The 20918-nt window shown below is 40.1% G+C and overlaps 1 protein-coding gene across 1 annotated transcript in view; it reads left to right on the forward strand.

Annotated features, from left to right (window-relative positions):
- LOC120549411 (nesprin-2-like) overlaps positions 1–20918 on the forward strand; it is a 141706-nt gene that overhangs the window by 18700 nt on the left and 102088 nt on the right. Inside the window, exons 2-8 of the mRNA XM_039786316.1 lie at positions 2111–2299; positions 5109–5231; positions 8475–8569; positions 9988–10099; positions 10395–10529; positions 12678–12836; positions 13284–13478. Coding sequence (XP_039642250.1) covers positions 2111–2299; positions 5109–5231; positions 8475–8569; positions 9988–10099; positions 10395–10529; positions 12678–12836; positions 13284–13478 — 1008 coding nt within the window. The remainder of the gene's footprint in view (positions 1–2110; positions 2300–5108; positions 5232–8474; positions 8570–9987; positions 10100–10394; positions 10530–12677; positions 12837–13283; positions 13479–20918) is intronic.

Below are 20918 nucleotides of genomic sequence, written 5' to 3' on the forward strand. Positions count from 1 at the left end.
TTTGTAATGGAATAGCCCGATAAACAATGTCTAACTTTGCAGTGTCTGAAATATGAGAGTCTCCCATGTGTTTCTATGTAGTTTGCTCAAACCAATCAGCACGTAGCTCATTCGGAATATTAATGAGCATACCATATTTGGAAGAAAAGCTCTTGTTCCAAATAGAGCCATATTCACAGGGTAGTTAAGGGCCTAATAAAATAGCATTCGGGCAATTTTCAGCCCAACCAATGTTACATACCCTATTAGGAGACCTTAAGGAACAATGTAAAATACCCTATATAATCATTCTATCACCCCTTTAACAAATTGTTAATTTATCATTTCATAACAAAATAAGGCGACTTTCCCTTTCACTAACGTCACATCTGATTGACGTAAAATATTGACTGTAAACAACCATCCCATCCCTGAGCCTCTCTCTTCTCTACAGAATGCAAACTAATGTAACGGACGTGACGTTGCTACATTAGCCTGCTGCTATCATTAGCTTTGGTTGATAACGTAGCATTTTACGTTACAATAGCTAAGGAAATGCTGCGCGACGTGATGCAAACATTACAAGCTGAAGCTGCACTTTATTTAGAGCTCAAGTGGATTTTTTGGTTACTATTCACAGGGAATTTTTCATAATCTCCATAACTTGCAACTTTGCAAAATAGTCATTTATGGAAAGTCCCACTTTCAACTCAAACAAATGAAGCAATTATGTGAATACAGTAAATAAGTTATGGAAATAAAATTGCTTTACAGAGTTTTCACATATCATCACTGTTCAGTTAAAACCAACCTCTTTATGGGTTGACAATTTTCTCCTGCAAATAAACTACAATTGGAGTTTTCAGTCAATAGAGTCATGACTCTATTGACTTAAAACTCAAAACTCCTTCATTATTGTGTCTGCGTTTAAAGTTTTGGCAGGTATTTTCCTCCCTGCTGACCCAGAGAGAGTAACCCGAGCCTCCCCTCAAGTTTCAGAGGTTAAATACGTTCCACAGGCACACACATCACATTTGAATGAAGCTTTGTGAGCACACAAACAGCAGCTGCTGAGATCATGTCTCCCATTCAAATTTACAAAAGATCTTCTTTCACAGAGACGCTTTACTCATCCATGAGCCAGATGTAACTTTAAAGCTACATTGTGTAAGAATTTCTCCCATCTAGCGGTGAAATTGTATATGACAACCAACTGAATATTACTTTCTAGCCCCTCCCATTGAAACTGCTACGGTGGTCGAAGCAAAAATTAGCTCTTAGTATCTCCATCGTTTACAAACAGCTGTTCTAGCCACTCCAATATTAACTTTTGTCTTGTTGCTTTGCCTGTCGCGTTGTCATTTTAATTCTCTTTTTCGCTTCCCTGGCGAGTAATCTCCCCCTGGCATTTGTCACGGTGCGGGGTGCCACTGAGTGTAAAAGTGTGAAAGGCAGAGGTATGTCTCTCTTTGGCTAATGTATTTTAAAGATGGAGGTGCAACATGGCAGCCGTCATTCGAGTGACTCGCTCCTATGTATTCTGAATGATTCTAAATGGCAGATTCTACGTTTACGAGAATACTTTGATTAGTTGGTGGAAGTAATTACACATGAATGAGTACATATTTGTGAAATAACAACGTTTTTTTGCTGAGAATCAACCACAAAAAAAAAAAAATTACACAATGTAGGTTTAACATTATATACTGTATGAACCTTTGTGCTGCAGTATTCACAACTGATTACACACTGACACATTTCAACCTCAACACCACAGAGAGAAAATAGAAGCCACTATCTGACATGCAATGGTGGAAGTATTCAGATCCTTTACTTAAGTAAAAGTACTAATACCACACTGATAAAAGTACTCTAGTAAAGGTTCTGCTTTGCAAATGTTACATAAGTAAAAGTATGTAAGTATCATAATGGTCCAGTCATTTCAGCTGGACTTGTGGGCCGTGTGTGCAAAAATCTTAATTTGTAAAGTAACTGGTAAGTAAAGCTGTCAGATGAATGTAGTGGAGTATGGACAGTACTTGAGTAAATGTAATTACTTATATCACTATGTGACATATGCTCCCTGCTCAGCACTTGAGTTCTGGTTAAAAGTGATGTGTGTACTGTATAGGAAATGTTCCTGGAGATGGAGCGGGGGGTTGCCAGCCTGTCGGCGCTGGACCAGCAGCAGGATGAAGCGACGGAGCTGCTCTCCTCCAAACTGGAGCTCCTGAAGGCCAACCTGTTCTCCTTCCAGCAGCTGCTGCAGGACAGGCAGGGAGAGGAGAGAACCACCGGCCACAGAGAGCCACAGCAACAGGTATGCACCATCTGTTTGGCTAGGTACATAGGTAGTACGTGTAACAAGTGCAACAAAATGCAACTAAAAGTTAAAAACACTTTTCAGTCAGCAGGCTGTCATACAAAATATATTTTAGTTTGTCTCACTTTCTTAGTACCACACTTTAAAGTTTTTGTATCCTACATAAAATGTCACATATTGTTTCTTTAATAGTTTTTTTTGCAATCTGTTTATTAATTTTCACTTTAACAACAAGTAGAAGATGGATACATTTAGAGCTGTAACTATTCCAAATTAAGCTGTACAAATAATTGTCTCTGAAATAATTGCGACAATATAGTTGTCTCTTTCAGTCAAATTAAAAAAATATTTCTTTATTTATTACTTTTTCAAACAAATTAAAGTTTTTAATGAATTCCAGGGTACATATTTTGGTTATATCACTAGCTTAATTTCCATCCACACGTTTTTATCCAAATTAAGTGATGTCGAATGAAAAATGCCTTATGGAAACAGTAAAATTCAAAGGAAATACGTTCGGTCTCATCGGATTTTCTCTTGATCGATATATGACTTATGCGATAAACTCTGATGGAATTTTATTTGCCGAAGAAATTAATGAATTGCAATTAAGTTTTAGGTCATTTTATGGTTGCAACCCGCCACAAAATGAAGAAGAAGAAGTTGTAGTTAATTTCCGCCCAGTATTTCCGCTCTGTTTGCAAACGACAGGTGTCAACAAAGACAGATGGAAGTGGACGAATGAGGAGACAAGAGACTTTTTGAATTTAATTTACGAGCAAAATATGACGGCTATTTTAGATAGCAAAAATCTAAGAAATGCCATAATTAATCAGGAACTCGCAAAGGAAATGACCAACAAAGGTTACGACAAGCTGTGGGACGTCCTCCGGAGTAAATGCAAGGTGCTCAAACAGTGATACATGTCTCAAAAAAGAGAGTTTTCTCGCAGCGGGAGGGAAAATAAAAGGCAAGTTCCACCTTTTTGATGAGCTAGATCAGATCCTCGACCAAAGGCCCATCGTAGCTTCCTTGGCTTCTAATATTAACAACAACTACTTTTGTCTAGCAAAACTTTGTTCACAAATGTTTGCTTTAATGTTGTGCGATTCAGTGCGAAAATGAATGGAAACACCTTAAAATGTCTCAAATCAATTTGATATACCAATTTACAACAGTCATACCTCTTAAAGCTGCAGTAGGTAAGATTGTGAAGATTCAGGACTTCGCCAACAAATTTGAACATTGACAACTTCTCAGTCCCTCCCCCCTTTCTACTGCAGCCCAAACCGTCTCCTAAGCCCCTCCCACACAACGGAGTTTGACAGAACTGCCTAGGCATGTCAGACAACATGTTCAATAACTAAACACTAACACAACGTTAACTTTACTCACCAACAGTAAAACAATGCTAACTAGCAGGCTACCATTAGCCATTTCAGCATCGTATCAGATCGACCACTGTGCAAACGTTACTATTATCCTCACCAATGTAGCTTTGTGGACTTTTGACTACTAATAACCAAGTGAAAGATCATTGCATCATTCATCATAATTATGTTACCTGTCGAGAAGAAATGTGGTTACGTCTGCATTGTTCTTCAGATCTTTAAAATCCCGGAGCTCACGCCACCTTTCAAAAGCCTCTCCAATATTCACCGGAGTTTTGGGAAACCTTTCTGCAGCTCGTGCGCGGGGAGGGTGGAGGGGAGAGGGGAGAATGCTCTTATATGCGTGTACGTGCCTGAGCAGTGATTGACAGGCAGATAGACACCCCCTGTGGCCCTGATTGGAGAAAATCAACCGGGAGCGGTGGAATTTTGCCAATGGAACTACAGGCTGTAGGAGCTGCCAGAGGAGTTGGGTTTTTTTAATTTTACATAATTCATGTAGTTCTACTGGAACATAGGGTCAGTTTCAGCAAATATGACAGAAAGTTAGTTTTATAAGACTTACCTACTGCATCTTTAAGACTTTAGCTAATGGTAGCAATTAATTACCGCGATTATGTAAAAAATCTTTTTTGCCAAATTGACAATTATGTAATAATTGTTACAGGCCTAGATACATTATGATATCCAACGGAAAGAGAAAGAGAGAAAAAAAGTACAAAAGACAAAACAGTAGTAACAAACCACAGAGCTCAGATTCATACACCACAATGATAATGTGCAATTAAAACAATCAAGAAAACCCCCGCAGCATGATGGGAGTGGGATGTGGGTGAGGTTTGGTTCCTGTTCGATAGTATTAGTTAATTGTATTAGTCTATATGTTGTGTTCAAAAAATATAAAATTAAAATAAAAAATTGATCAGAAAAAAAAAAAAGAATCTGGCAGAAAAAAATCAGATTAAAAAATTTGAAAATTTGATTTTTCCCCCAAATTGTTCAACCCTATCAGTAAGTCAGGTCTCAGAGCAGTTCAGTCCAAGTCTTAATGGTCCCATGACATGGTGGTTTTTGGATGCTTTTATATAAGCCTTAGTGGTCCCCTAATACTGTATCTGAAGTCTCTTTTCCGAAATTCAGCCTTAGTGCAGAATTACAGCCACTAGAGCCACCTATCACCATTTCTAGCCACTGGGGGACCATAGGCAGGCTGGGGGAACTCATATTAATGTTAAAAAAACTAATAAAGTGAAATTTTCATGCAATGGGACCTTTAAGTCCTCAACTCTGGTGGAGAAAAAAAAGACAAACATGATCAGATATTTTTTAAAGTGATAACAAGTATCTTTTAACTTTCTTCTTCCTTCTTTTTGTTTTTTTCTTTCTGTGTCTCTCCTTCATCTATCTCTCCTCAGAAGTCGGTAGCTCAGCCAGAGCGCCCCCTGCCATCTCATCTGCAGCGCAGCAGCAGTGTTCAGGAGATCTTCTCCTCACAGAGAAACAAACTGCTCCGACAGAGCAGCCTGCAGCAGCAGAAGGTACGGGACTCTACCTACTGCTTCGCTCAAGGTTTGACTGTTTGAATGAGACATTTTAAAGGATTACTAATACTGACATCAATATCAATACATCAGTGTCATATCTTTAAATTTGACCATTATGAATTAAATTCAATTTTATTTATAGTGTCACAACAGGAGATATCTCAGGAAACTTTACAGATAGAGTAGGTCCAGACCACACTTCTTAGACCCAACAATTCCCCTCCTGAGATCAAGCATTTGGTGGCGAGGAAAAACTTCCTTTTTACAGGCAGAAACCTCGGACAGACCCTGACTCTTGGTGGGCAGCTATCTGCCACTGCCAGTTGGGACACAGAGACACTGATACAGATATACAGATATGGAAACATATGATTCATAATAATTATAGGAGTTGGTATGATGAACAGTAACAATTATAGTACCAATAAAGAAAATAGAACTATGACATAACTATGAAATAATAGTAGTAGCATTGCAAGGCGTAGCAGGGCGTTGAGCAGGACCAAAGCGGCAGCAGCAACCATGATTTAGGTGCCACCCCAATCCAAGGAAATCTGCGAGGTGAGAAAGCCTAATGACTCCGGGGAATAATCTCTCCGCATTACTGGGGCATGAATGCACAAATATGGAGAAAGAGATAGGAGTACCAAAGGAAGTCCCTCGGCAGTCTAAAACTATAGCAGCATAACTAAGAGCTGGTCCGAGGCAAACCTGAGCCAGCCCTACAGTGGTTGGTAGTTGAATCTAACAACTTAGTCTATCCACAACCTTCCACTTTGGGGATTGTGGGAAACTCCGGGCTATGTAAGAAATTCCGGCGTATGTCCGTTACCTTATAATTTCTTTGTGTTGCCGTTCTAAACTCTTCTGGATTTATGAGGACTATGGTTAACTGCTCCTCAGATCTCTGCAGGGTAAATCCAGACAGCTAGCTAGACTATCTGTCCAATCTGAGTTTTCTGTTGCAGAACTAAAACTACTTTTGAGCGTACACTTCCATCCATCCATCCATCTTCGTCGGGTCGCGGGGGCAGCAGCTCCAGCAGGGGACTCCAAACTTCCCTTTCCTGAGCCACATTAAACAGCTCCGACTGGGGGATATGGTCGCAATGGTGCTATAAATTTAATGTAATACTGCCCCCGCTGCGCCGATTCTCTGACCAATCTCCCGCTCCATTGTCCCCTCACTCCCGAACAAGACCGCAAGGTATTTGAACTCCTTCACTTGGGGTAAGGACTCATTCCCTACCTGGAGTAGGCACTCCATCGGTTTCCTGCTGAGAACCATGGCCTCGGATTTAGAGGTGCTGATCCTCATCCCAGCCGCTTCACACTCGGCTGCGAACCGATCCAGTGAGTGCTGAAGGTCACAGGCCGATGATGCCATCAAGACCACTCATCTGCAAACGTATACTTGTTCCACCAAAACATGTTCCTTCCTGAGGCTATTTTGCTGCGGCACCCTAACCCACCATGAGACACTAACACTCTCCACTGAACTCTGAAATACTCCGTATTAAAACCTCACGACAATATTAGTTCTTAATATATGGCCAATATCAACGTCTTTGTCGACATTGTAAGAGCAAACCAATACATACAGGAAAGCACAAGAGTCAATGTAGCAAACCCCATAACATAAATCTGAAGACAATGATTTTGAGTGTGCGAGCAGAGGGTGCTGACCACTCTATTTTTTCCAGCTGCGGGCAACAAAGCTCTCAGAGTGGCTGCAAGTCTCTCTTGTAAACTTACTGGGTTAAGATGAGTTATTTTATGATGAATGAAAGGCTTGCTCTGACGAAGTAAGTTAGTAGTTAGTAAAGTCAGTAGCCTTTGCTCATTAGCGTCACCTCTGTTCAGGAGAAGACTGCAATTAGTGTCGCGACCACCACGCGCAAGTATAAACAGTTATGGCGCTCCCATGACTTCACATTTGCGTGCGACAGGCTGGCTGGGGGAGTTTAAGCTGTCCTATCAATAAAATACCAACAAAAAATAAAAAAAAATTAATTAAACAAAAAACTACTTAAGGCATCCTGTATTCTTTTTATTTATTTATAATTTTCTCAATTTTTTGTGAGGTTATATCGTCATGTCATCATATTGTCGTGTGTGTTATGTGTATTATTTGCCTGTATTAAATTTTAAAAAGAAAGAGAAAAAACAGAAAGGAAAGTCTACAGTCTATAAAGATGATGTTGCTCTGTGCAGGTGCTGTGTATATTAGTGTTAATTTCGTCAGACGAGACGAGACTAAATATGTTCGTCAACGAACCTTTTTTTCCATGACTAAGACGAGACGATGACGAGACTGCGCCACTGTCCAAAAACGCTGACTAAGACTAAATTAACATGCATTATTGTTGACAAAAAAAGACGAGACTAAAATGTTTTGCATAAAATAAAAACTAAGATAAAATCTCTCTTCATTTTCGTCTACAATCGTCTCTACTTTTTCATCATGAGATAGAATATTCAGCTGTTACCGAGACCCGGTGCTACGGCACCGACAGGTGCCCTAACGACCGTTATCTACCAGACCGAATAGCCTGCGCTTCTCTCTGATGCTCCTAAACGGACGTTAGAGTCAACCGAAACATCGCTGCACGGGGCGCTAGTTAACACTACACTTGGCAGCAGGTAACGTTAGCCTACAGTTAGCTAGCAGTTGGATTTAACACAGTTAAAATGCTGACAGCTAAACGGTGTAAAGGTGTGTCTTTATTTCCAACACGAGACGTACGACAGTCTGCAGCTGCCGTTGTCTGAAAAACAACACATGTTGCGTTCACTTGAAATACGCCTCGCCAGTTTCGTGCTGCATTTATTTTATTGTAAAATATCCTTTCCCCATGCAGTGGTTGTTTTTGTTGTTTACTGGTGAAATAAGGAAGAGGTTCAATATTTATATAACTTTATAGCATTTATTTATTTTTATAACTATTTGACTGAAATGGTTATCAGAAATAATTTATTTAAAAAAAGACTAAAATGTTTTGACTAAAACTTGACTAAAATGGCGAGACTTTTAGTCGACTAAAACTTGACTAAGATACCTTGAGTTCTCTTTTGACTAAAACTAGACTAAAATGACGAGACTTTTAGTCGACTAAAACTTGACTAACAAAAAATTTTGGCACAAGACTAAGACTAAATTAAAAATAGGTGACAAAATTAACACTAGTGTATATGCAACTGTAACTGTACGCCTTGCTGCTGCTGTTTGTGTCTCAGGAGTTGGAGCAGCAGCTGACTGAACAGAGAGGACTGACCCAGGCCATCGCCCGGCAGGGCAGCAGAGCTCCACTCCACAGCCAGCTGTCGCAGCGGTAAAACACCCTGTACCATCACTCTAAAATATTGTTCTTTTTTCTTCTTCTTCTTTTTTTCTTTTTTTTTACGTTTTTATTAATTTATCATTGCAGTTACAATTTTCCACAACCCCCCTCCATCCCAAACCCACAATTAAATTCCTCTCTCAACCTCTGCCATACTACAACAATCCCAAAACAAAAAGCAAATGATATGACAGTATCATAGTAGCATCTCCCCTATGTCTTCTTCTTTTACAAACTGGTCAAATGGCCTCCTGATTTTCTCATACACCCCCAATTTGCCTCTCAATGTATTTCAGTCACTCTATGGACATACATTGCACCATATATTTTTGATCCAAGCACAAGTTGTAGGTGCTTCCATTTTCTTCCAGGTGAGAGCTATAGTCCTTTTTGCCTGTAGTATAGCAAAACTATATAAAAATGTATATTCGGGGGGGTTTCGGATTCAGATTTGTTGGATAGAGGTGCAGCAACATCCTCTTATGCTTTGGATACATTGAACGCATAACGTATGCGGACTGTTCGTGGAGCGGATGTGCTGCGGAATGTATCTTTTAACTGGCTACACCTGCTGTGCACACACGGCGTAGGATTGTATGAGTCACAGTCGAGACGGGGAGCTTTTGCTTTGAGATTGTTATTGTTTCTTCAGTTCAATAAAAACAGAAACTTAAAAACCAAACTGGTAATGCACTCACTGACTAATTGTCATTAAGTAATGTCCTGTCTGTCAGTAGTTTAATTTAAAAGAAATATAGACACTTTATGATCCATTTCTGTGTAAAAAGGGCTGCACACATCTCGCGTAAAAAATATAAATAGAAGACTTGTAGAGCGAATCTCCGCAGAGCATATGCATCACTATGTGCTGCTCTCATGCGTATCCAGTTCCAATGGTTATAGTGAAAGTGTAGTGTTGGAACATCTGCTCCGCATACGTTACGGTTGCAATGTAGCTGGCCCGTTAGGGAATATTCACAGACAAGATGAACATACATGTAGTTTTATTGATGTCTCTTCTTTCCAATTTTATTGTTTTCCTACAGAATAATACTTCTTTAACCGTTCTTTTTGTGCTTTCATTGAGACCTAAGAATTAGAATGAGAATTTTTAAGAAATTAGTATCAGTGTCTGTAACAGGACCGAATAAGGCTGCAGCAGAATTAAGAAAATAACGTTTAACATTTAAGAATAATTTAATTTTAAAATTAAATTGTTTATGTTGTACTTTCTTAGATTGTTTGATTTGAATTGTCCAATTAATGCAATTAGATTTGAGATTCATTTGCAGATTTGGAGAGAGAAAAAGACATGAGGTTCAAACTTCAAACAATCAAAGGGCAGCTGAAAGGAAGAAGGAAAGAGAGAAAGATGAAGTGTTAATTTCCAGCCTTTTCTTTACGTGCAGGGGACCTCCTGCTGAGGCTGATATGGAGGAGGACTCTGCTCAGAAGAAGTGGGACGGCCTTCACAGTGGGCTGCTGGCTCTGGAGGAGAGCTGGCTGCTTCCCCCCGCAGAGGTAGGACCTTCCTCGGGAGAGCTGAAGTGCTTGATTATCACTTTTCAAATACAGAAGAGAAAGGAGAAATCGGTTTCCTTGCCGTGCTTGATTATCACCTTCTTTGAGCAGAAGGCACTTTGTTGTCTCTTTGGTGTTATGGGGACTCCTACAGGGCTTGATGAGAGTTGTGTGTGTGTGTGTGTGTGTGTGTGTGTGTGTGTGTGTGTGTGTGTGTGTGTGTGTGTGTGTGTGTGTGTGTGTGTGTGTGTGTGTGTGTGTGTCCGACTTCTTATGTCTCTCTTTCTCTCTGAAGGTGATGGACTCATCTACGAGGCGTAGTGATGGAACAGCAGGGCGCATGATTGGCTCACAAACCTTGAAAGAGCTCCGAACCCACATCAGCCATCTGAGACAGCTGGGACTCACAGCGGCAGAGCCTCAGGATCAGGTACAGAATATCGTTAGCACAGAATATGTATGTTGGGACGTGTGCTGAGGCCACGGGTTCCCAACCTGTGGGTCAGCGCCCCTCAAGGGGCCATGAGATAAATCTGAGTGACCTCTACATCAGGGTTCTTAAATGTTTTTTAACCCAAGAGAGACAGATCAGGGACCCCCTACTACAGATCTTGTATAAAATGAACTTGCATATTATACTGGGCCTACAACAGTGGTGGAATGTAACTAACTACATTTACTCAAGTACTGTACTTAAGTACAAATGTTGAGGTACTTTACTTGAGTATTTTCTTTCATGCCACTTTCTACTTCTACTCTGCTACATTTCAGAGAGAAATATTGTACCGTTTACTCCACTAACATTAATCTGACAGCTTTAGTTACTAGTTACTTTACACATTAAGATGTTTGCACACAAAACACATGTAATTTATAAAATCTGATGTTTTTGTTATAAATGAAGCTAGCCAACAATATAACTGCCTACAAGTCCAGCTGAAATGATTAGACCATTAAACACACAACAGTTTGGATCGTTTCCAGTTTCTAAAATGGGAGGATTTTTCTTTACTTGAAAACATTTTCCTGATGATACTTACAACACGTTACTTAAGTAACATGTTGAATGCAGGACTTTGACTTGTAACAGAGTTAGGGTGACCAGACGTCCCGAAATCTAAGCAGTTGTCCTGAATCCCGAATCCTGCCCTAATTGTCCCGAAAATTAGAGCAAAATCTCAAGAGCAGACTGTCGAGTAGTTATAGTCTGAAGAACATTAAAAACTGTTCATGGTGATTGAGTTGTCCTGCAGCCAGCTCCCGTCAGCTGCTCATTGGCTGCAACAGTACGTAGGCCCTACGTAGGCGGCTAGGCGCAAATTTTGATAACACGCATTGCTATTTTTCATTCATTCATTGTTTAAATGGAGGCTCAGGCTGGTGTCCCGGGACCTGAAAGCGTAGCTAAAAAGCAAAAACGTCGGATTACTGCAGTTTTACCTGATGCAAACAAAGCGTTTTATAATGTATGTAGGAAGGAGTTTGGTATTTCACACGGGGGGAGTCAGACGTCAGGCTGCATGCTAGCAGCAAACTACATATAACTAACAGCACAACTGTACAGACCAACAATTTGGTCTCATCCTTCTTTAAGCGGGAGGATGACTCCATGTATAATAAAATTCATGTTAAGTGCAGGCAGCCACAAAAAGGAGTGATTGGATGTTAAAGCGCTGGATGTTTGTTTTGTTTCATAATGACACTTGAGTTCATGATTTTAATGATTTTTTATTTGTATTTTCGGGTTTACATGACAGACAGTTGAATTCCTGAATAAAAATAATAAATTATTTTGGTGCGGAGTTTTGAAATTCATGTTACTGACTAATTTTACCCATTCTCATCTGGTCACTCTAAACAGAGTATTTTTACAGTGTGGTATTAGTACTTTTACTTAAGTAAAGGATCTGAATACTTTTTCCACCGCTGATCCAAACCATAGTAATACCAAACCAATATACTCTTCACTATTTGTTATATAAACAACATTTCCTTCTGACTGGTTAAATACTTTTTACTTTTGTCAGTAGTTTAACTAACAGCAAACTAACTGCAAAATTATACAGAAATACAATGTACTGATTGCATTATTTTAAACATATTTTTAAGTGTTTAAATGGGCTGGCCCCAGGCGACATGTGTCTAAACTCATTACACAGAGAAATAATGGCCAGACTACGACAGGAGGAGTAGCTTACCAGAACTGTAGAGTCAGCAGAAGGTGTACACTTATGGAATTCTTTATCCACGGAACTTAAATCCCAAACAGAAAGAATAATATAAAAGCGTTTAACACAAATGCCAAATTATGGCTTAAACAACAACAGAGATGTGAACACTAATCGTGTTCCCTTAGCATCAGAATTTTTATGAAAAAAATGTTTCTGTATTTTCTGAGAATTTTACTGACTTTTTTTGTTGTTGTTGTTTTGTAAAAGTCTGACCAGGGACAAGGACTGCAAATTGGCGGAGACTAGACGTCCTAAACACCTTGCATCTTTCACATCTGTTTGTGATAATGTTATAGGTATTGTCCCTGATAAATAAACAATAAAATAAAAAATCTGTCCGCCCCCAGGCCTCCCCTGCAGACGGCTTCTGTCAGATGCTGGATGAGGGTTTGTTTCATGTGTTGTATGGCGTGTCCCTGGCCCTGTCCTCCATCAACAACATGCGGCACTCGCCTACTGGGACCACACATGAAGAAGACATGCAGCGCAGGCTGCTGCAGCTGCAGGTGCGACTCACCACAACAAACACTCGACAGCATTCACTTATTTTGGGGTTGGTCTCTTTTTAAATGAGAGGGTGGTTCAGTCGGGCCACTACATTGGTCCACACTGAAATATAACAAATATTCATGGTTTCCAGAGGATGAATCATGTGAACAACCAAAACTGTTATGGAAGCCCTGAGAGGCAAGCAAGACATATTTTTTGCAGGCTAATTTTTTTTCTAAGCAAAAATTAGCCTGAAAATAAATCATCAGCATCACCCATTTTCACAAATGAAAAAAAATTAATTAATAAATAAAACCTTAGAAAAAATGAGCCTGAAAATAAAATTTGTGTGCTTGGCTGTCAAGGCTTCCATAAACTATCCTCCACACACTCACCACACTTTTGTACCAGCTGTACAGTGCAAACTCACTCTAAATAGGACGTATCTTGGATTGCCTTTTCAGAGTGTGTCAGCCGAGCTGGCTACGCTTGGCAGCGAGCTGGCCTCTCAGGGGGCAAAGGTCAGCCGGATCCTGGGCTCAGTGTGTGGTCAGCGGTGTGTGGACATTCTGTGTAGAATACTTCCTGTGGTCCAGGCTGCACTGACCAGCAGAGAGGAGCAGATCACAATCCTGCAGGACGATATCGTAAAGCAACAGGTAAAATATCATCACAAAAGGCAGATTTATGCTTCTGCGTTAAATCGACGCCGTGGGTACGTAGGAGATACCAACCCTACACCGCAGCCTGACGTGCACCTCTCAAAAATGTCACTACACATCGCGGCGACGCACATCGTTCGGCCGTGGCCAGCGGTGGAAGAAGTATTCAGATCCTTTACTTAAGTAAAAGTACTAATACCACACTGTAAAAGTACTCTGTTACAGGTAAAAGTCCTGCATTGAAAATTTTACTTAACTAAAAGTATCATCAGAAAAATGTATTTAAAGTATTAAAAGTAAAAGTACTCAATGCAGAAAAATCCTCCCATTTTAGAAACTGGAAATGATCCAAACAGTTGTGTGTTTAAAGTGATGGTTCGGAGTAATTTCACCCTAGGCTGCTTTGCACTTTGACCTCGAGCCAAACAACCCCCCATAAGCTTTTTTCCCTTGTTATAATGTTGGTCGAGTTAGCGTTATCAGCTGGTTAGCTTAGTGCAGGCGCTAATGGATCCACGTTTGTATCTCGTAAATTACCCCACTAATAATGCTCGGAATGATACTAAACTTCTACAGTAGTACAAATAGTTTCTGTACTTATAAAACGAGGCATAAGAAAGTTTGTAACTACACCAGAAGTATATTTAAATAACACTTGCCTGATGGATACTCCTCTCGGCTGCTATCGTGCAAGATCCCACGAGATCACGCACAGAGCACAAAATCTATTGCTTTTAAACCACAGCCAGGATATATAGAACTGTGTGGCATCTTGTCCTATCGCCTCATGCTGCAGTAGCTGCTTCTGCTGTTCACTCGCTTCTTGATTCTTCTTTACCAGTAGTCTCTTCTGGCAATAGATGTTGTGCTCTGTGTGTGATCTCGCGCAATAGCAGCCAAGAGAACTATCCATCAGGCAAGTGTTATTTAAAGGTGCCCTGCCACACGTATTTCATTACTTTGTGGTAATGTCTGAAGTTCTAATGGACTCTGTAACATTTTTTGTGGAAAAAAATGCCTTGGTTACCTTATTTCAAGCCATTCTAGCGTGGTATAGAAAGCCTACAGGAAGACTCAGCTCGATTTCTTCTCATTAATATACAACAAGCTAAGCTGTTTGAATCTGATTGGCTAACAGCTAGCCAATGAGAGCCTGGCTGTCAGAATCCTTTACCCAGCCCAACTGGCGAGCTAATGAATAGTAATGAGCTCAGGCAATATGATGATGTCAGACTGACCAGCTTTTGTAATTGGCCTGATTTCTCTGCTTATTTCTTTTCAGTGGCTAGAGCTGACAAAGGAGGTAGCAGTTCATTTTCACATTCACAACATAACACAAACACATATGGACCTAACACGTCAAAAAATGCAAGTAAAAACGGTTTTGTATGGCAGGGCACCTTTAAATATACTTCTGGTGTAGTTACAAACTTTCTAATGACTCGTTTTATAAGTACAGAAACTATTTGTACTACTGTAGAAGTTTGGTATCATTCCGGGCATTATTAGTGGGGTAATTTATGAAATACAAACGTGGATCCATTAGTGCCTGCACTAAGCTAACCAGCTGATAACGCTAATTCGACCAACGTTATTCACCTTTGTCCAGGTTAGCGAATTTACCCATGATTCATAGCGGTTTTTAAATGGTTCGAAGCTTGTGTACGTTTGATAGCTTGTAGCTTGTTCACTGTGAAAGCCGGTGTTTCTCCATGGATGAAGCACAAATGGACAAAAAACAGAGGTGGATACACACCATGGATGTTTTAACAAGTCGTGACGACAAGACCGTAACAGTCCCTCATCCATCCCTTCTGACGGAGTGGCTAGATGACATGAAGCAATGGCCCAGTGTTAGCTACATTGATGTCATTAATTACCTTTTATTTTCCAAAGGTGTTGATGGCGAAGAATTGCGTAATTAAAAAAGCACAGAAGCATCTACAGTACAGGCCAAAAGTTTGGACACACGTTCTCATTCAATGCGTTTTCTTTATTTTCATGACTATTTACATTGTAGATTCTCACTGAAGGCATCAAAACTATGAATGAACACATATGGAATTATGTACTTAACAAAAAAGTGTGAAATTACTGAAAACATGTCTTATATTTTAGATTCCTCAAAGTAGCCACCCTTTACTTTTTTGACAGCGCTGCAAACCCTTGGTGTTCTCTCAATGAGCTTCATGAGGTAGTCACCTGAAATGGTTTTCACTTCACAGGTGTGCCTTGTCAGGGTTAATTAATGGAATTTTTTCCCTTGTTAATGGGGTTGGGACCATCAGTTGTGTTGTGCAGAAGTCAGGTGGATACACAGCCGACAGCCTTATTGGACAACTGTTAGAATTCATATTATGGCAAGAACCAATCAGCTACGTAAAGAGAAATGAGTGGCCATCATTACTTTAACAAATGAAGGTCAGTCAGTCCGGAAAATTGCGAAAACTTTGAATGTGTCCCCAAGTGCAGTCGCAAAAACCATCAAGCGCTACAACGAAACATGAGGACCGCCCCAGGAAAGGAAGACCAAGAGTCACGTCTGCTGCTGAGGATAAGTTCATCCGAGTCACCAGCCTCAGAAATTGCAAGTTAACAGCAGCTCAGATTAGAGACCAGATGAATGCCACACAGAGTTCTAGCAGTAGACACATCTCTAGAACAACTGTTAAGAGGAGACTGCGCGAATCAGGCCTTCATGGTCAAATAGCTGCTAGGAAACCACTGCTAAGGAGAGGCAACAAGCAGAAGATATTTGTTTGGGCCAAGAAACAAAAGGAATGGACATTAGACCAGTGGAAATCTGTGCTTTGGTCTGATGAGTCCAAATTTGAGATCTTTGGTTCCAACCGTGTCTTTGTGCAACGCAGAAAAGGTAAACGGATGGATTCTACATGCCTGGTTCCCACCGTGAAGCATGGAGGGGGAAGTGTGATGGTGTGGGGGTGCTTTGCTGGTGACACTGTTGGGGATTTATTCAAAATTGAAGGCATACTGAACCAGCATGGCTACCACAGCATCCTGCAGCGACATGCCATCCCATCTGGTTTGCATTTAGTTGGACCATCATTTATTTTTCAACAGGAAAATGACCCCAAACACACCTCCAGGCTGTGTAAGGGCTATTTGACCAAGAAGGAGAGTGATGGAGTGCTGCGCCAGATGACCTGGCCTCCACAGTCACTGGACCTGAACCCAATCGAGATGGTTTGGGGTGAGCTGGAGCGCAGAGTGAAGGCAAAAGGGCCAACAAGTGCTAAGCATCTCTGGGAACTCCTTCAAGACTGTTGGAAAACCATTTCAGGTGACTACCTCTTGAAGCTCATCAAGAGAATGCCAAGAGTGTGCAAAGCATTAATCAGAGCAAAGTGTGGCTACTTTGAAGAAACTAGAATATAAGTTTAAATATAATGTTTTCAGTTATTTCACACTTTTTTTGTTAAGTACATAATTCCACGTGTTCATTCATAGTTTTGATGCCTTCAGTGAGAATTTACAATGTAAATAGTAATGAAAATAAAGGAAATGCATTGAATGAGAAGGTGTGTCCAAACTTTTGGCCTGTACTGTACTTACTTGCATAGTAACAAAATAGGTACAGTATTGTTGAAGAAACACAGCGGCTTTATATTTTTGAAGGCAGCAGTAGAGCCCAGTCAGATTGTCAATGAAGCTAAACATACAGCATGGGTAATGCTGAGGGAGAGTGGAGTCATTGAGACAGTCGGCTGCTCTTGCATTGCCGGGTTAGGGAAGTCATGTAGCTATGCAGCAGATATTCTGTGGAAGGTAAAAATAAAAAAGTACATAAGCACAGTACTTGACTAAATGTACTTTTACACTTGTAATTTGATATACTTATGTTCATGCTTAATAGTAATGTTAATAGTAAGTGGATAAATAACAAAGACAGTATTGATGCCATTATTGCAGGTGCAAAATGCAGTGATTGGTGGAAAGACAGGGCTTGCATGTACAGATGAGCAGCGCAGGTGGAATGCAGGGACATCAAAGAACCTTGAGCCTAAACATTTGAGTCAGATTAACTTCAGGCACCACAAGGCAGAACAGCAATACAGTGTTAACTGTAGGGCTGTAGCCAGTCAACCACTCCCAAATACACCACATCATGTGTCACACAAAGACTTCAGAGACAGTGTGGACAAAGCCCCCATCCAACCACTTTTTGTCCTGAAGAATACTTTACTTGGGAAGTGTTATAATGCCTCACCATCAGCAGAACAACCTAGCACTAGTTACAGTGCAGTTGATGACAAGATTCTTCAGCCACATCAGACACACAATTATGAGCTTAGCTGTAACTCATGCAAGGCATTCTACCAGGCATACGTTGAAGTTAGTGATGCCCAAGCAGCTCAATTAGAATTAGAAACAAGAGAGCAAAGTGCCTCTGATTTGTTGCACAATTGTAGAAAAATCTGACTTACAGCAAGTTCTGCCAAAAAGGTTCCCATCCATGCAACCACAAGCAGTGACATTTGTTATGTGAGCACATATACCCCTCATTTCGTGGTAACTATGCGACTAACTATGGTAAAGCAAACAAATGTAGAGCTTGCCAAGAGCTAAAAGAAGAGGGCATGAGCATTACTCACAGGGGCACTGTTGTAAGTGTCCAAGAACCATGGCTCTCTGCCAGTCCTGATGGGGTCATTGACTCATGTGTACTACTGGAAGTAAAATGTGCAGTGCCAACCCAGCCCTCACTCCCTGAACAACTTACTCAGAAATGCAGTGATGTCAAACTAGTAGATGGAGGGCTGCAGTTGCAGAAAACTGGCAGTAGGGTATATTAAATGCAAATACAGCTTACAATGTTTTGCACAGGTCTGCTACACTTTTGATCTGGACACCCAAAGAGCATGTTTCCCTTACAGTGCAGTATGATGAGGCATTTGTGAGGGAGCAAGTCAAGCGATTGAGAGGTTTTTATTTCTCACGTATGCTACCTCGGCTTGTAGATGAATGTGCTGCAGGACGGTTTAAGCTAAATAAAAGATACATTGAGGTAATGCCTGGACAAGGTTCAGTGAACCTCTACACATGTGGCATGACCATAAATGTGTGCCATACATTAAGAGAATCTGAGTGAAAATTGGGATACCTTTAGACTGTGTAAAGTAAACATTCTTTCAGTGTTAAGCAAAAACATGCTGCCAGTCTTTATTGTTTTTATGTAAAGATATGCAATGTGATTCCAACCATATATTTTCCTATAAAAAGGTAAAGTATTCACATCATATTTGAAAAGCTGATAACATGAAATGTTGTAAGTAGTTTAATATATACATAATACCAGTTTGTATTATGTAGAAAAAATGCATACATATTCACATTCTGTAAAACACACATTCACATACACTCGTTTTGTAGACATCAGTGTTTTAGCCATTATGGCACAATTTCATTTGACGTTCCTGTAAATATGGTATATACATGGATCACATATTCAATTATTAAGCTTCGTTAGGCCTATATACAGATTAGTCTTAGGTTGACACTTGTAGTTCTGAAAGTTAAGTTGCACAACTTAAGGTAATGTTTATGTATGTTTAATGTATGCCTTAGTTTGAGGTTGTTATTGCATTTCAGAAAATGTTTTCTTTAAAAACAATGTAATATAGCACTTAAATGCACTTAATGTGTTTAGTTTGTGAGCGATATTGTAAGCAATGTAAGCAATAAAAATGTTGCCATTTCCGAAAATTTAATCAAACTAGCTCTTTAATAAAACAAAAGTATTTCTTATCAGATTACTCGATTAACTGATGGAATAATCGGTAGAATCAATTACTAAAATAATCGATAGCTGCAGCCCTAATTTTGAATAAGATCCTCCATCAGATTAACAAGAGCAGCACACACTCTTAGAATCTTGTCAATTTTAGAAGCCATAGTAATCAGAAAAACCTGGGACGGTATTTTGTAAACTTTCAAACGTCGAATTGCTCTTTCAACATGAATTCTCACATGTGCGATTCGTCTAGTACTCTTCATAAGTGTCATGAGAACTTGATCTCGAACAGGCATTGTAAATGAAATACTGGCATGTCTTTCCAGTGTTGATACAAGAATGTCAAATGTTTCTAGATCTAAACCAGTGTAGAGCAAAGCATCCGCGTTACTTTGAAGCAGAAAGTAGGCAATGTCATCACACTGAGTCAACTTATCCTGCACATCTTTTCTGCTGGCTGCCTTGTAGTAATCATGATCTTGTTGGGCAGGGTCCTCCCACTGTGTGTGAACTGAGTATAACTGTTGGTGAATGGGAATTGCAGAACTTGAGTTGCTGATCTGTTCTGAAGCAGTTGAGGACAGGCCCAGTGAGCAGTCTGACCAAAACAAAAGTATTGCCAAAGTTACACAGTAGGAAAGTAAACACTAGAAGTACAACATGTCATAACTGACCAGTAAATATATGTTTTGTATTAATTATCTAAAACTGAAAAGGTAGCCTAACTAGCAACTAAAGCTCTCAAATAATTGTAGTGGTGTACAAGTAGGCTATAATATGTTGCCTTTTGAAATGTAGTGGAGTAGAAGAAAGTATAGATGAGTCTGTATGAATGAAACAGCAATTTTCTCTGAGCTCATAGCTACAACACTGATATGCCAAACTAACATTACATCAGCATGTACAGTATGAAGTACTTAAGCAAAACCCTAACGTCTGTAACGTTTTCTTTTTAACGTCTGTAATGTTTTCTTTTTAATGTCTAACATTTTCTTTTTAAAATGGCGTTAATCTGAAAAGTGTTTCAGCCGTCCCGGTTCTCCCATATCACGAAATAACCAGTATTTATATCTATCTTGCTGAATAACTGTTATTGCTCCAATAACATGGAATAACTGTAACGTTACAGTTTAATTTACGAGGTCTGCCGTTTCTGACACAGTTAGCCGGACTAGCTTTCTCCTCTTCTGCGGAGGTGGTCGGTCGTAGCCCAGATAAAGCTCCGGATCAGGCTGCAGTTCTGTTGGCTTTTTTTTTTGAAGAAATGGAAAGAGCAAAAATACACTCTCTTTGGAGGGTGTTTTAGTTTCAAAGCTGCAAGCCACGCTGTTTTGCGTTCCTCATTCCTTGGCATGGAGTGCAAAGCATAGGGCGCTGGACACGGACAATTTCTTCGAAGTTGCTGATGTTCGAAGCAAGACGTTTCCGACAAAATCTTAAATTTTCTTAAATTGTTATGGCAACCAACAACGGCACAAGTTGAACCTGAGCTTATGGTAACAACACTTAAACACAACTAATTAATGTAATGTTGCCTTCTCTGTCGATATCGTGGTACGCTAGCAACTCCTAACCCTAACCCTAACCCTTAGCGAGTAGAGGTTAACCGCTGAACCGGAAATACAATGTCGGAAAGCGGAAGTAGGTCAGCACCCATTGGTTGCTGGAGGGAGAAACCGGGA

Source organism: Perca fluviatilis, chromosome 20 (genome assembly GCF_010015445.1).
Source record: "Perca fluviatilis chromosome 20, GENO_Pfluv_1.0, whole genome shotgun sequence".
NCBI lineage: Eukaryota > Metazoa > Chordata > Actinopteri > Perciformes > Percidae > Perca > Perca fluviatilis.